General features: G+C 37.7%; 1 protein-coding gene across 3 annotated transcripts; it reads right to left on the minus strand.

Moving 5' to 3' along the window:
• Positions 1-1,397: 1,397 nt before the first annotated feature.
• Positions 1,398-13,139, minus strand: LOC137025061 (gastrula zinc finger protein XlCGF8.2DB-like). Of its 3 annotated transcripts, XM_067393070.1 has the most exons (5): positions 13,097-13,139; positions 11,682-12,001; positions 7,413-8,477; positions 6,541-7,262; positions 4,974-5,063 (listed from the first exon to the last, which is right to left on the minus strand). In XM_067393070.1, exons 2-4 carry the CDS (start codon positions 11,938-11,940, stop codon positions 6,553-6,555), a joined length of 2,034 nt encoding a protein of 677 aa, XP_067249171.1. In that variant the 5' UTR covers positions 11,941-12,001; positions 13,097-13,139; the 3' UTR covers positions 4,974-5,063; positions 6,541-6,552. The 3 variants fall into 3 exon arrangements, with proteins under 3 accessions (XP_067249172.1, XP_067249173.1, XP_067249171.1); XM_067393071.1 differs by lacking the exons at positions 4,974-5,063; positions 6,541-7,262; positions 7,413-8,477 and adding an exon at positions 1,398-2,078; XM_067393072.1 differs by lacking the exons at positions 6,541-7,262; positions 7,413-8,477 and having other exon boundaries at positions 3,052-5,063.
• Positions 13,140-14,674: the final 1,535 nt, after the last annotated feature.

Below are 14,674 nucleotides of genomic sequence, written 5' to 3' on the forward strand. Positions count from 1 at the left end.
TACCTTTGCTCTGTTTTTGTTCATATTTTATTGTCCTGCGATAATGTCTGGTATGAGTGCTCTGGTTTCTAAGGACAAATTTGCCAATACATTGGCAGCTTTAAATACATAGGAGTGATCAGAATCCATGCAAGACTCCACTCGGTGAATGATTTCCTGCTACCATTTGGAATGCCTGGGCCAGTTGTTCAAAAGTAATCTGATCTGATTTCGGATTGATTGTATCTCGGAAATCAGTTGTTCAAAAGAAAAAATAATTATGTAATCAGATTAGATCACAAATCACAAAATCCAATCCTTCCATATTCAACTTAAGAAGAAATTATAAAACTCTACCAGTTCAAAAAAGCTTATGTTACGTCCTATGCTTTCCGTATTCAACTTACGGAAAAAGCTTAACTGACAACACCAGTTTTTTTTCCCGTAACGTCAATACGGAAGGTGGTCTGGTGGAAGCTAGGTACTTTACTTTATAACTTGTTAAATATGGATATTTTTTACACAAATGTATTGGTTTGCTTCAGAAGCCCTTTATTAAGCCCCTGGAGCCATGTGGCATACGTTTATGATGGATGGATGTGGATGAAGACACTTTCTTCATTGTCATACTTGTTGGTCTTGCTTACTGCCATTATAAAGTTTGGTAAACCTTTTTTTTTTTTTTTTTTTTGTGGTCAGTAAGAGACGTACCATGGTAAATAAAGGGAAGATGGTTGTTATATTAATAAACACTTTTTTTATGTCAAACCTGTTTTAGCATCATTATCTTAAACAATGATTAATAATGATCAAATGATGAACAAACCATTAGTAAATCATCACTATGTAATTTGATGTAACATGAACTTGTAAGCTGGTCTGTGTTCAAAAACAAACATGTATAAAGCAGTGTTTTAAAGAAGAGTAATTTATTAGTTTTGAAGTGAATAAACATCTTTAAATGCCTTACAGTCAGGTGATTCTAGTGGGTTTCATTAAATCCCTTCACTCATGTGTTCTGTGTGGGATCTAGTGATAATATGAACTGGTTTTACCCTGCACTGAAGCTCACATCAGGTGCACAGCAGTTAAAAACTCCATGTGTGTCAGAGAAGACAGCTGTCTATACCCTCACCATTCTGCACTTACAATGCAGTACACACTACAGTGTTCAACACCTGTTATACTTGATGTGTAAACACATGAATAAATCATTCTGCAAAGCTTTCTGCATCCCCAAAACTAAAGTCTAATCTCTTCATCATGCATAAACATGTTTCATATAATTTACAGATCATTTATATGTGATCTTATGAGCATATCAGTACGTAAAGTGTTGGATTTGCATAAACACTAATGTACATCAAGGGCGTGTGTACAGTTTCTAAATCAGTTTTACATTTAAACAACTTTAGAAATGTACAAATGTTTACTATTCTATTTTTCCCCAGAATGAATTCTCATGTGGACTTTAAGGTTTCCATCTTGATTGAAACTGTTTCCACAGTGAGGGCATATGCAAGCTTTCTTTCTTGTGTGAATGTTCATGTGTCTTGTAAGGTTTCCTTTCTGAGTGAAAGATGTTCCACACTGCTGGCAGATGTAAGGCGGCTTTCCATTGTGAGTTCTCATGTGGCTTTTAAAGTTTCCTTTATGCCTGAAACCCAATCCACACTGTTGGCACATGTAAGGCTTCTCAACAGAGTGAACTCTCATATGCTTTTGTAGGTTTCCTTTTTGCCTGAAATTCTTTCCACACTGAGAGCAGGTGAAAGGCTTCTCTCCAGTGTGAATTCTCATGTGGACTTTAAAGCTTCCTGAATCATTGAAAATTGCTGCACACTCTTGGCAGGGGTAAAATTTTCTTCCAGTGTGAACTCTCATGTGGACTTCAAGGTTTTCATTTTTTTTGAAACATAGTCCACACAGATGGCAGGTGAAATTACCTACAGTCCCTGACTTTTGATGCCTTTTTCGTGAGGTAGTATTATCAGTCTGTGAAGATTTTTCTTCAGTCGTGAAATTATGATGCGCCTTGCTCTGATCTTTCTCTTTCACTTCATTCAGATCTTGACGCTCCTCTTTCAACGCCATCAGGTCTAAGGTGAAAAAAGAGTTTATCCCAGTTTAATGTCACAAAGCAAAAGACATCAAAACATTTAAACACATAAAATATCAAATTATAACATATGCTAGATCCTATACACAATCAATGGTTTATATGTCTTTTGAAAAATGACAGGTGGCAGTGTTTTGCATACGTTCGGCCAAACAAATGTACGTTTGCGTCAATAGTTCCTATTGTGTTGGGTTAAACCCTACTCTGAAACAGGAGCTAATTTAGTCCCACCAAAAGCGTCCCTGTAGCTTAATGGATTAGTCCACTGTAAAATAAATTTTCCTGATAATTTACTCACCCCCCATGTCATCCAAGATGTTCATGTCTTTCTTTCATCAGTCAAAAAGAAATTAAGGTTTTTGATGAAAACATCCCAGAATTATTCTCCATATAGTGGACTTCAATGGCCTCCAGATGGTTGAAGGTCAAAATTACAGTTTCAGTGCAGCTTCTAAGGGCTTTAAACGATACTAGACGAGGAATAAGGGTCTTATCTAGTGAAACGATCGGTCATTTTCGAAAAAAAAAAAAAAAATACAACTGTATGTGCTTTATAAACACAAAGTAACGCCGTGAACATACTTCTGGTTTCCGCATTCTTCAAAACGCTTACGCTGTATGTCCTACGCCTTCCCTATTCTACTTACGGAAAAAACGAAGCTGGTGCTGCGTTCGTTCCGTAAGTAGAATAGGGAAGGCGTAGGACATAAAGCATACAGTTGTATTTTTTTCCGAAAATGACCAATCGTTTCGCTAGATAAGACCCTTATTCCTCGTCTGTTATTGTTTAAAGCCCTTTGAAGCTGCACTGAAACTGTAATTTTGACCTTCAACCATCTGGAGGCCATTGAAGTCCACTAGGAGAATAATCCTGGAATGTTTTCATCAAAAACCTTAATTTCTTTTCGACTGACGAAAGAAAGACATGAACGTCTTGGATGACATGAGGGTGAGTGAATTATCAGGAAAAGTTTATTTAAAAGTGAACAGATCCTTTAAATCGTTCCCAGTTTCTGCAGTGACAACCAGGGTCATGGGAATTTAGGTCACCACATTTAGAAACAATAAAAATTAGTCTATAAAACATATCAAAACTCCAGGAAGTACAACAAGTGTATCTGTGAGAACACTCGTTTAAACAGCAAAACAAGGACATTTGACTGCACAATCACATTTTGACATTACTGATACTGCTTGTGCTTCGAATCATAATACCAACGGACAGTCTACCAGTGGCAGCATTTCACAAACCTCTATTTGAGTGTGCTTGTCATGATAACGGAAAGCAGAAAGAACTTCAAATATAATTTTTGGTCATACAGATAAGAGCAATACATCATTGGAAACTGTAAAGGTTCTAAGAATACTTCTTCTCTAAAAGATTATTTGTGGACATTCACAATACCAACAAAACATAGCACTTTTGTAAAATAAACAAATAGTCGTTCACGTATTTTGAACGTCGTTTTACCCCTAAGAACAAATCGAGCTAAAGCTCAGCGATTGTACACACTGTAAAGACAGTAACAATGGCGTCAATTTTACATTATCAATCTAAGCTCGTGTCCAGTGATGAAACATGATAAAAAAAAAAATAGTTATTCAACCCAAGCCTCTATCACAAGAACGACTTGAGCATGAGTTTCTCAGTGATGCCCTACTCAGTTTGAGGTACATTATGAGACGTAATTCCTCACTATCAGCATTAACAGGTGTATGTCTATCATCAAACCGATGTGTACAATTCTAATTTATTGCAGTGCACATGTGGTAACTTTATCATTAACTGTATCAATAACAGTGCATACATTAGCCCAGCACTGACGTGAATGACTAATGTAACATTAATAATAATGGATAGTTTAAGGCTATAGTGGCCAACAACTGATTAGCAGAAGTATTTCAGTAAGACAGTGATAACGTGAGTTAACCAAAAACATACACAATTATAGCTAAAATACAAAACTATGCAATTTGTACACTCAGTATAAAATACATCAATAGTTAATCACTTGCAGGTTGTGATTTTGAGGACCAAGATGGTCTAAATAAGGCAGGTAAAATAAACCAAATTTCCTGAGCACAGCATCTTGACAACATGTTATCCGCACAAATGAGCTACAGCATTTGAGGGGGTTCAAGTTTTCACAGGATGTCCACACAGTACGTAAGCAGGCATTATGTAAACGTGACATGTGAAATTTGCAGAAATGGGTTTCGAAGGACTTGTTTAAGCGGTATAGAGTTGACGCTTTCTTTTAACAGACAATAACTTTATTTATAATGCACTTTACAGCTTTGTGGTCCGTTTACATTCACATACAGTCACATTACACACTGCATGATAATTTTCAAAAATCCATAATAAGGGCACTTTAAGGCTTCTCTCCAGTGTGAATTCTCAAGTGTCTGTCCAAGTGTCCTTTTTGAGTAAAACTTATTCCACATTGTTGGCATTTGAAAGGCTTCTCTCCAGTGTGAATTCTTATGTGACTGTTCAGGTGTGATTTTTGAGTGAAACTTTTTCCACATTGTTGGCAGGTAAAAGGCCTCTCTCCAGTGTGAATTCTCATGTGACCATTCATGTGTCCTTTTTGAGCAAAACTCATTCCACACTCTTGGCATGTGAAAGGCTTCTCTCCAGTGTGAATTCTCATGTGGACTTTAAGGCGTTCTTTTCGATTGAAATTTATTCCACACTCTTGGCAGGGGTAAAGCTTCCTTCTGGTGTGAACTCTCATGTGGACTTCAAGGTTTCCATGCTTTTTGAAACTTAGTCCACACAGATGGCATGTGAAATTACCTACAGTCCCTGACTTTTGATACCTTTTTCGTGAGGTAGTTTTTTCAGTCTGTGAGCATCTAAAAGATTTTTCTTCAGTTATGAAATCATGATGTGTCTTGTACTTATCTTTCTCTTCCATTTCATTCAGATCTTGACTGTCCTCTTTCAACAGCATCAGGTCTAAGGTGAAAAAAGTTGTATTTAATTCCTAGTTAATGCCACAAAGCAACAGTTATCAAAACATTTCGATGCGTACAACATGACAACTATGGATGGACGGTTACCGATTTCATGATAAACCACGATAAAATGTCCTGACATTAAAACTATGTTTGATTATCATGATTTTGAAAATTTGCAGTAAATCTTGTCCAGGTAGCATCAGTCTGACGCTGAAGCTTTTTTTTTTTTGTACTAGAACACATAGCGGAAGGCAATGACAGCACTGGGGAGATTCATCCCCCAAAAATCCTTCCCACCACAGCTGCAGCTTCTCAGTGATGTCCGATATGGTGCGTATTATTGCATGTTATTGTTAAGCCTCACTAAAAACATTCAAAAAATGTAAAGCACCATAAAGTTTTCGTGCACTTCTGAAGCCATTTGATAGCTTAAACCTTTAACAGTCAAACTAAGAATACATTTCCAAAAAAATATTTTATTACTAAAATGGTGTTCCTGAAATCACATTTAGTAACTTTTTATTTTTTTATTTTTTAGATGACCCATTTACTAAATGGATACCAGCTGGTTGATTTGCGCAGATGGGTTTTTTTTTTTTTTTTTTTGTATTAACTAACAAGCAGTAGGCATTAATAGAGTTTTTCATGTGTGCAAGTTAAGATGAAGTTCCATCCATGGAACTTCATGTATCCATGACTTAATTTAAAAAAACATGTTCTTATTATAACATGTAGCCTGGTTCACTCCAAGTGGGACCCGAACCCCGACCCATCCGCATGGGAGTTGGACGCTCTACAAGGACCCTAAAAGCTGCAACCTCTAGCATCAGTCGCTAGAACATCTCTTGAGATCAGGGGAGTGAGGTTTACACACACACAGCTCTTACTAGCCTATGTCTGTTACACTCACCCCTCTAAACCTCACTCCCATCCGGGTCACGACACCAACATAGCCCCTCTAGTTCACACCTGCCCGCTCCAAGTGGGACGCAAACCCGGGCCCATCCACATGGGAGTCGGACACTCTAACAAGGAGGCTAAAGGTTGCAACCTCTAGCGTCACTAGAGCGTCTCTTGTGATCAGAGGAGTGAGGTTTACATGCACAGCTCTTACTAGCCTACGTCTTTTACACACATACAATTAATGCATTGAAAAAGTGCAACATTTAATGTAATAGAATTTTTTAAATAAATACAACAAAAAACAATTACAAAAACAAATACATTTAAAATTATATTAAGATTTAGTGACAATCTGTATAAAACAAATGGCAAAAAAATAGTCAATGTAATAGAACAAATTATTGATATGATATATGGCATTTTTTAAACAAAGGTACAACTATATTCTACATCCAGAGTAATCTAATCAAAATTTTAAAATGCATCCAATGTAAAAAAAAAAAAACAACAAAAAAAAAACAACAAAATGAAATAAAATAAAATAAATATTAGAATAGAATATTAAACATCACCTCTGGTCACAATCACCTCTGGTGATATGCAACAAAGCATTGTTTTTTGTTGTTCAAACAAAGGAACAGCTTCCCATCTCCACATTTGGAACATCGCCAACGTGACACTCCACCTTTGCACAAATTGCACCTCCCTCGCTGAGTGCCAAATGTAGGCCAGTGTCCAATGCCATCGTAGCGGACTTCCAGGCTGGGATGGAGAACTCGGGGGTTAGGACGACGAACTTCTGGTTTGTGCTTTGCATTTGTGGGCTGGCCAACCCTGGCTGGTACCTTGTTGGCTCCCTTCAATGTAGCAGCCACCGACAGGCGGAACTTCTTCAAGGGCATTGGTTTCTGTTCAAGAAGGTTGCAGTCTTGCTTGTAGACAAGCCATGCATTCACAATGCTCACGTCGATGATGTACCCAAACAAAGGCAGGTACCAGCGCCGTGCCTTCATTGGCGTTTTATAGAGGTGCACAAGCATATCGGATAGATCGATGCCCCCCATGGCTTGATTGTATGCCAGGACAATGGATGGGCAAGGGACATCAACCTTCTGTTGTGTATCTTTTTTGAATCTTTTCACTGAAGAAAGCGGCTCCACCCCACAAGCATTGCTCAGCAAGGTGACACACTTGTTGTCGAACCACTTCACTGCAACGACTCCCTCTGATGAACAGAAATCGACAAAACCTTGGCCTCGCTTCACCATCTCCTTGTCGCTCAATGTTGCACCACCTGAAAATGTGGAAATAAAAATTTGTTTGTGTATAAATCCTAATACAGTTTCTATATGTATGAGAAAATGTATGTGCATGCATGCATGTTGTAGTTGTGTTTGTATATTTAACAATTAATATAATTAACCTAACACTGAAAGGACATTACCTGAGTGATTTGCTCTGACGGTACCCACACTTCTCAGACCCAGATTGGTGTGCAGCGTCTTCACCAAATTGAAGCTGGTAAAGAAGTTGTTGTAGAACACCACAGTTTTCTCTTTGTGTGTGATAGAGCTGCAGAGAATTGAGACAACCTTGGCACCTAGGTGGAGGTCTTCCATGCCCAGATGTGCATGCTCTTCCTCTTGAATGTTGAAGAATGTTGTGGCCCCTTGGTACAGTATGAAGTCATGGATGATGCCAGAGGAGCTGCCCCGACAGAAGATCTTAAACCCCCACTTATCTGGCTTGTTTTGAATATACTGCCTGAGTTTGCCAGCTCTGGTGCCCTTGTAGGCCACCATCACTTCATCAACACTTTGCCTGTTGGTGTGGGGAATGAGAAGGCATTGTTCTCTGAACATGTCAAAAAGAGGGCGGATCTTATGGAAGCGGTCAGTGCAGCCCTCCATCTGGAAGTTGTCATTGAAGTGGACATTTCTTCGTAGCACATTGAAACGCTTCACTGACATGGTATCAGCCACTTGTGGGAATCGTGACTCACGGGCCCAGTAATCATCTATAGAGGGAAATTTAAAAACTCCCATGTACAGTAAAACTGACAAAAAATCTTCCATTTCAGAAACTGTGGTGTTGATGGATGTCCCGGTCTGTTGAACTGAGTACTGGTTGGTATGCTCAGTTATGTGCTCAATCATCTGGTCAGTGAAGAGCCTCTTCCAATACATAAACGGTGTTTGGACTGACTCTGGAATCATGAAGACCGGCTCAGGCACAGTGAAAGGTGGAATGTCCTTCTTGACCCATGTGGTCTTTCTGGTCTTTGTAGAAGGGGAGGGAGTTTGATAGAGGTCTAAAGAGGCCTCAACAAGTCTGTTCCTCTTTCTCCGTTTCTTTGGAGGGGGCAGCAAATCTTCATCATTTTCATCGTCAGGATCACTTAGATCTTCAACCTCAGAATCACATGGATCAGCAGGTAAAAGTGCAATAGTGCTGTAGGCTGTAGATGTAGTTCTGGGACATCCATAAAATGTCAGACAGTCCATTAGGTCTGAAAGAAATAGGACCTTAACATTACTTTACACAAGAATGATAAACTGTATCTTGATTAATCAGTGCCTCATGCACATCTATCCATGAAAATGAATAATTGTCATGTTGACAAACTGTTGTCCCAACATATAGGCACATTGAAATTTCATATAAATTGATAAGAAAAATGGCACACCGAGTAAAACACATTCGATAACACACAACTATGAAATTAGATAAGACAGAAAATGTTGAAGTTTGAGTAATAAGAGTTCACTGTGCTAAACAAAAAAAAAAAAAAAAAAAAAAAAATGGGCAAATATGTCCATCCATAATTACAATTACATACTCATAAACATGTTATATTTGTCAGATTATTGAACAGAAAATGTAATGTCTGTAGATAGCTACCCATCTAGACAGCTGTAGCTATTGCTATTCAATGTAGTGTTATTCCAAACAGGCTCAGAAATGAGTAATGTTAGGACTACCATGTTATATTTTGTTGCTGAGCAGTTCAGTTTAGCCTAACTGGGGTGCATTTCCCAAAGCGAACTATGGTCGCAAGTTCCGTCGTTACCAATAAAGTTCAATGGGACTTACGACCATGGTTCACCAACAATGGTTTTGGGAAACGCAACTCGACAGAGCGGTCAAGCACTTTTTCTGATGCAACACAAATGGCAGAAACACAGTGATAAAATGTTCCTCTAACTAAATATACCGTTAGGAGATTTAGAACATAAAATCCAATTTAAAAAAAAAAAATAAAAAAATACTTACCTCACATATTAGTTTTTGAAGAGATGCGTCATGTCAATATACTTCCGGTTTTCTTTCAGCTTCTCAGCAACAATATATTTTGCAGCATTCCCACCCAGTGGGTATAATGGCAATTACACACTTTATTCAATGAGGGCCAAAAATTGGGTTTTGCAAGTTTTAATTAGAGCAATTTGATCACGAAAAAGGTCAACCATGCATTTACAATGCATGTTAAAAGGTTAAACAACACTGTTTTATTCTAGCCATGCACTCATTTTTTTATTGACACTTGTATAGATACATTTCATATAGCAACATTTTGAGCAAAAAGCTGAGAAAATCACATCTACATCTGGATTGGATTCAAAACAATGATCAAAACAGATGGAGTAGATCGAGTCCATCAACACCCCTAAAGCTTCACTGGCCTAACCACTTCTTCGGTCGACATTTCACTCAATAACATTAGGCATTTTGATTTATATGCTGTTTATTGTTGACGACTGAATAATTTTACACATGCATCTGCTTACATATGAGATCGCACAGGACAGAAGACTGCTAAATTCCACATCCACAAGTCTCTTCTGGTTCAGCAGCCACACATAACCATCGTCTTTTCTTCTTAATTTCTTCTTCTTTCAAGATGAGTACTTAGAAGCATATCCTTCTCCATCGTTTTTGATTCTTGTTCTATTGGTGTATCTTCTGAACTATGTTGCAACGGTGGATGCACTATTTTTCTTCTCCGATCCTGCCCAGCAAATGTCCCATTGATGACATGACTCAGTGCTGCCCTCTGATGGCTGGTAGAGTATGGAAAAAAAATTGTACTGCGCATGTGTCGAACTCAGCCATCCGCGGTTGAGTATACTTTGAAAGATGCTCGGACACGACTGCGCACAAGACGCATCCGGTTGTGCAAAGTGAAGTATACCCAGGCCTTTAGCATGTTAGCCAGGGTTCAAAGCACCAAATGCAAATAAAAATCAGCGTTGAAAGGGTGTTACTCGCCAGTTGCCTGGTAATTTTAGAAATTTTGACAATGCATGGTTGTGAGAATGTGATATGGCTTAGTGCGATCATCAAATCACATATGTTGTGATGGAACTATATAAATATATAGACTAACGCACATTTGTTCATAAACTTACTGTAAATATTATTTGTTTTTATATGTTGTTAATTGTGGTTTGGCACTTCTGGATCAGAGCGCTTTTGGCCACTGGATCAGAGCGCTGGGCTGTACTGGCCATTGTTGCCAGTAAACCTGATAATACTCAACACCATTGGTTCAAAGCAATGTCAATGCTTTGGCAACGTAAACCCTTTTTACAATGCCAATATGCAACTTGAATCTGAATTTGTCAATCGCTGACTATGATGCAGTTTTTCAAATATGAGGAAGATTCATGATTCAACCACAGACTCATGACTCTGTTCATGGTATGTAAACACTCAATAATATATTTGAAAATCGCCCTGGTTGCACTAAGACAATATTTATTCTGATTTCTTTCTTTTGTGTGGCTGATCATGCAATTTAGGGCTGGGCGATATATTGCATGCAATTGTCACGCGCATTTCGTCAGTAAAGCTGGTTCCCTGATTATCGCTAAATTGCCATCACCTGCTTTCAAATGGAGCGGCATTTAATAGACAGAACCGTAGTTCACTGACAAGCTACGCAATATCGCGTTCATTATCGCAGATGAATCGCCTTCGATAATGAACGTGATATTGCGTAACTTGTCAAAGGCGATTCATCTGCGATAATGAACGCGATATTGCGTAACTTGTCAGTGAACTACGGTTCTGTCTATTAAATGCCGCTCCATTTGAAAGCAGGTGATGGCGATTTAGCGGCAATCAGGGAACCGGCTTTACTGACGAAATGCGCGTGAGAATCGCATGCAATATATCGCCCAGCCCTAATGCTATTATTTGGAGTTCGTATGAGTAACAAAAATGCTTTCTGTTTACAGATTTGACTACAATAATAATGCAAAAACTGACTCTTCAAATCAACATTAAAATGTCAACTTTTACGAAAAATAGTCTATAATAATGTCTGAATATATATAATGGATGTAGGCCAGTAAGAGCTGTGCATGTAAACTTGACTCCCCTGGCATGAAGAGGCGTGTTAGCTAATGCTAGAGCCTGCAGTCTTTAGCGTCCTTGTTAGCGCCAGCCTCCCATGCCAGACATCAGTTCAAATCTCACTCGGAGCGGGTCGAGTAGGACCGTTACATATATGAATAACCTAGTAATGCAGCAGCTGTTTTATGTAAGGCTATACAGTCATCTAGTAGTTATACCTTTTGCAAATAATAACTTGTGCATCATTATGAGGTATACTAAATATTTAGGGAACATTTAGTTAATTTCCCCTTCAAATACAAAATATTTATTAAAGAATCAAATTACTGAGTTCAGCTTTGAGAATTAAACTAACCTGTTTGTTCTTCAGTATCTTCATTTTTCACTGTAAATGTTTCTTGTATCTTCATGTCTCCACTCTCCTCTTTAATAAACTCCATCTTTGTTTGTTCCTCAGTATCTTCTTGTTTCACTGTGAAAGTTTCTTCAATCCTAAAGTCTTCGCTCTCTTCTTTAATAAACCCCATCTTTGTTTGTTCCTCAGTATCTTCATGTTTCACACTGTACATTTCTTCAATCTTCATGTCTTCACTCTCCACTTTAATAAACGCCATCTTGATAATACTGTCGCTTGGCTCTCAGTCGCTTCCCCAGGAGGTTTTCTGTGTGTTTGTCCTGTTTGAGATTAGAATAATTTACAGAAAGAAAATTAAATCCAAACTAAATCTCTGGTTGTGTTTTAATCAGCTCCTTAGTTCAGTAGTCAGTGCTCTGTTAAGGGCAGTGTTTTCCATACATTGATTTATTTGTGGCAGCCACAAAAGATTTCAGTGCTTCCCATTCATTAACTAGACTCTGGAGGCCCTCAAAAAATATATAAAAGTTTTCATAATAACATAAAAGTTCAAACGAGACACGTTTGTAAACTTGTTTTTGTCAAACTGAAAGGATGAAGCTAAAAGGTTTGATTTTAAGTGCATTTGTTTTAAAATATATGGCTATTACTTAATATTGCAAAATTATTATCATTACTACATTTTGTAATATAGACTGAGACACTATATCACTAATAAAAAGAGGTATGAGTCCCCATTAAAGTTTCAGGTAAAAGTCAATGCACAGCATGCAATGCAATGCAATGAAGTGCAATGAACTCTCAAAGTGCACTAGATTAATAAATTTATCTTTAAAACGTACAAAATTTTCTTACGGGGTAATAATGTCCCCAGACCCTCTGCTCCACCCAATACAGTTTCACTAAATCCCATGGGAAACACTGAAAGGAGTCAGTCAGAATGGGAGTTAATGGCCTTAAATCACCCGATTAGACAATTTAAACACTCAAAACTGACACTACAAATTAATAAAATAATGCAAGTTATACATACACTTAATATAGTAGGCAGTTTAGGTATGACTTGTAGGAATCAAGATAAGCAGGAAACAGAAATACAGCACTTCGACTCACTGAATCTTTTTGGAAAGTATTTGATTCAATTGACTCGGAGTTTTGTAAAGTTTCATGACTACTCGCCACAGTCGACAGTGGCGGAATTCGTGTTTATGATAAACTGAATCACGATAAAAGGGCGCGTAATGAGACGCAACTATTATGTTACTCGCGAGTTTTCATTGTTACTTTACTCACTCGACGATAATACATGTTAGATAAAGCAATGCTATGTTACATTTAATAATACACAATTCATTTTGCGTCGCTTTAAAATGGTTTCTAGCGCTTTAAACACCTTCAACGCTTAAAACACAAACCTTTCTTCAGCAGAATCACAACAGATGCAGGAGCACGTCGCTGGCTTATGACGTCACACTCGCGGAGACCAAAATAAAAGTCTTGATCACACGCCGCTGCGTCTATAATCACAAAAGTGCATACTAATTTACGAATATATATATATATTTTTTAACACAATTTGTTTTTTGTTAACACAATTAAGAGTTGAGTGTATTGGTGAAATACATTTAAAAACAATAATACATTCCACATTGAGAGTTAAAAAATCCACATAAATCCACAACATTATACACATGGCTATATATAGCAAAAAATAATAACAACATAAAATGAAAGTAATAAAATAAAAATTATTAAAGAATAATATTAATAATAAATAAAAAAAGATTACTCCCAAGCTGCAGTGCGAGTGGAGAGTCTGGTCTGTCTGCACTGCCCTGTTTCTATGGCCAGAATGTGCTTGCCAAGTTTATACATCGTCAGTGGTTTCCTGAGTTTCACATCACTCACTGTGCTCAGGTAGTTTACAACAGTATACTCTCAATTTAGTGCCGAATAACATTCCAGTTTGAGTTGGTTTTTAATGGTGTTTGTCCAATGGGTGATGTCTTTTTCTTATGTCCAGCTCTTGGTGTTTTATGGCTTTGTAATTGTATGTGTTGGGGTTGCTTGTTTGTTGGTGTTTCCAGAATTTTATGGCTCTGTTTTGGATGTTTAGAAGGAGAGGGTATTGGCCTAATTCTGCCCTGTATCCATTGTTTGGTGTTTTTCTTTTAACTTTGAGTATTCTTTTACATAATTCTCAATGTAGAGTTTCAATCAGATGTTTTTCCCAATTTAAGAAATCAAATTTTAGGCTATAAGGACCCCATGCTTCACTGCCATATAAAACAATTATGGATTTGAAGTTTGAGCCAGATTTGGATTGGATGAATCTTTTAAAGCCATTTGAGTTCATTCACAGCAAAAGTAAAATTACCCGTTGAAGATATATTTATGCAGAGGTAAGTGTATGTTTTTGTGGTTTCAATGGTTCTGTGTGATAGTGTGAATGTATGAGTTGGTCCCTGAGATGTGGAGCATTTCTGGAACATCATTACTCTAGTTTTTTGGAGGTTGACTCTCAGGGCCCAGGACTGACCGTAATCCTTCAAGCAGGTTCAGGCTGTCCTGAAGCCCCTCTTTTGTGGTTGTCAGAAGTACCAGGTCATCTGTGTAGAGAAGACACTTTATTTCTGTGTCATGTAGAGTGAGACCTTAAATGGGAGCACATTTTAATATATTGGCCAATTGGTTGACATAAATTGCAGCCCTGTTTTACTCCATACCCATGGGGGGAAAATTCAGTTCTTTGGTTTCCATTTTTAAAGTGTCCCTATTATGCCAGTTTTAATGTTCCTAATATTGTTTTGGGAGTCTCCTACATCAGGTTTACATGCATGCAAGGTCAAAAAACACTTTAGTTTTCTCATAATATATATTTCATTTTACCTCAGTTCTCAAAGATTGGTAAACAATCCGTTTGAATCGTAGTTGATTTTGAAGAATCAGTCTCTCTAAACCCCTCCTTTCCGAGAGCCTACACTGCTCTGATT

The sequence above is a fragment of the Chanodichthys erythropterus genome, chromosome 8 (genome assembly GCF_024489055.1).
Source record: "Chanodichthys erythropterus isolate Z2021 chromosome 8, ASM2448905v1, whole genome shotgun sequence".
Taxonomy (NCBI): Eukaryota; Metazoa; Chordata; class Actinopteri; order Cypriniformes; family Xenocyprididae; genus Chanodichthys; species Chanodichthys erythropterus.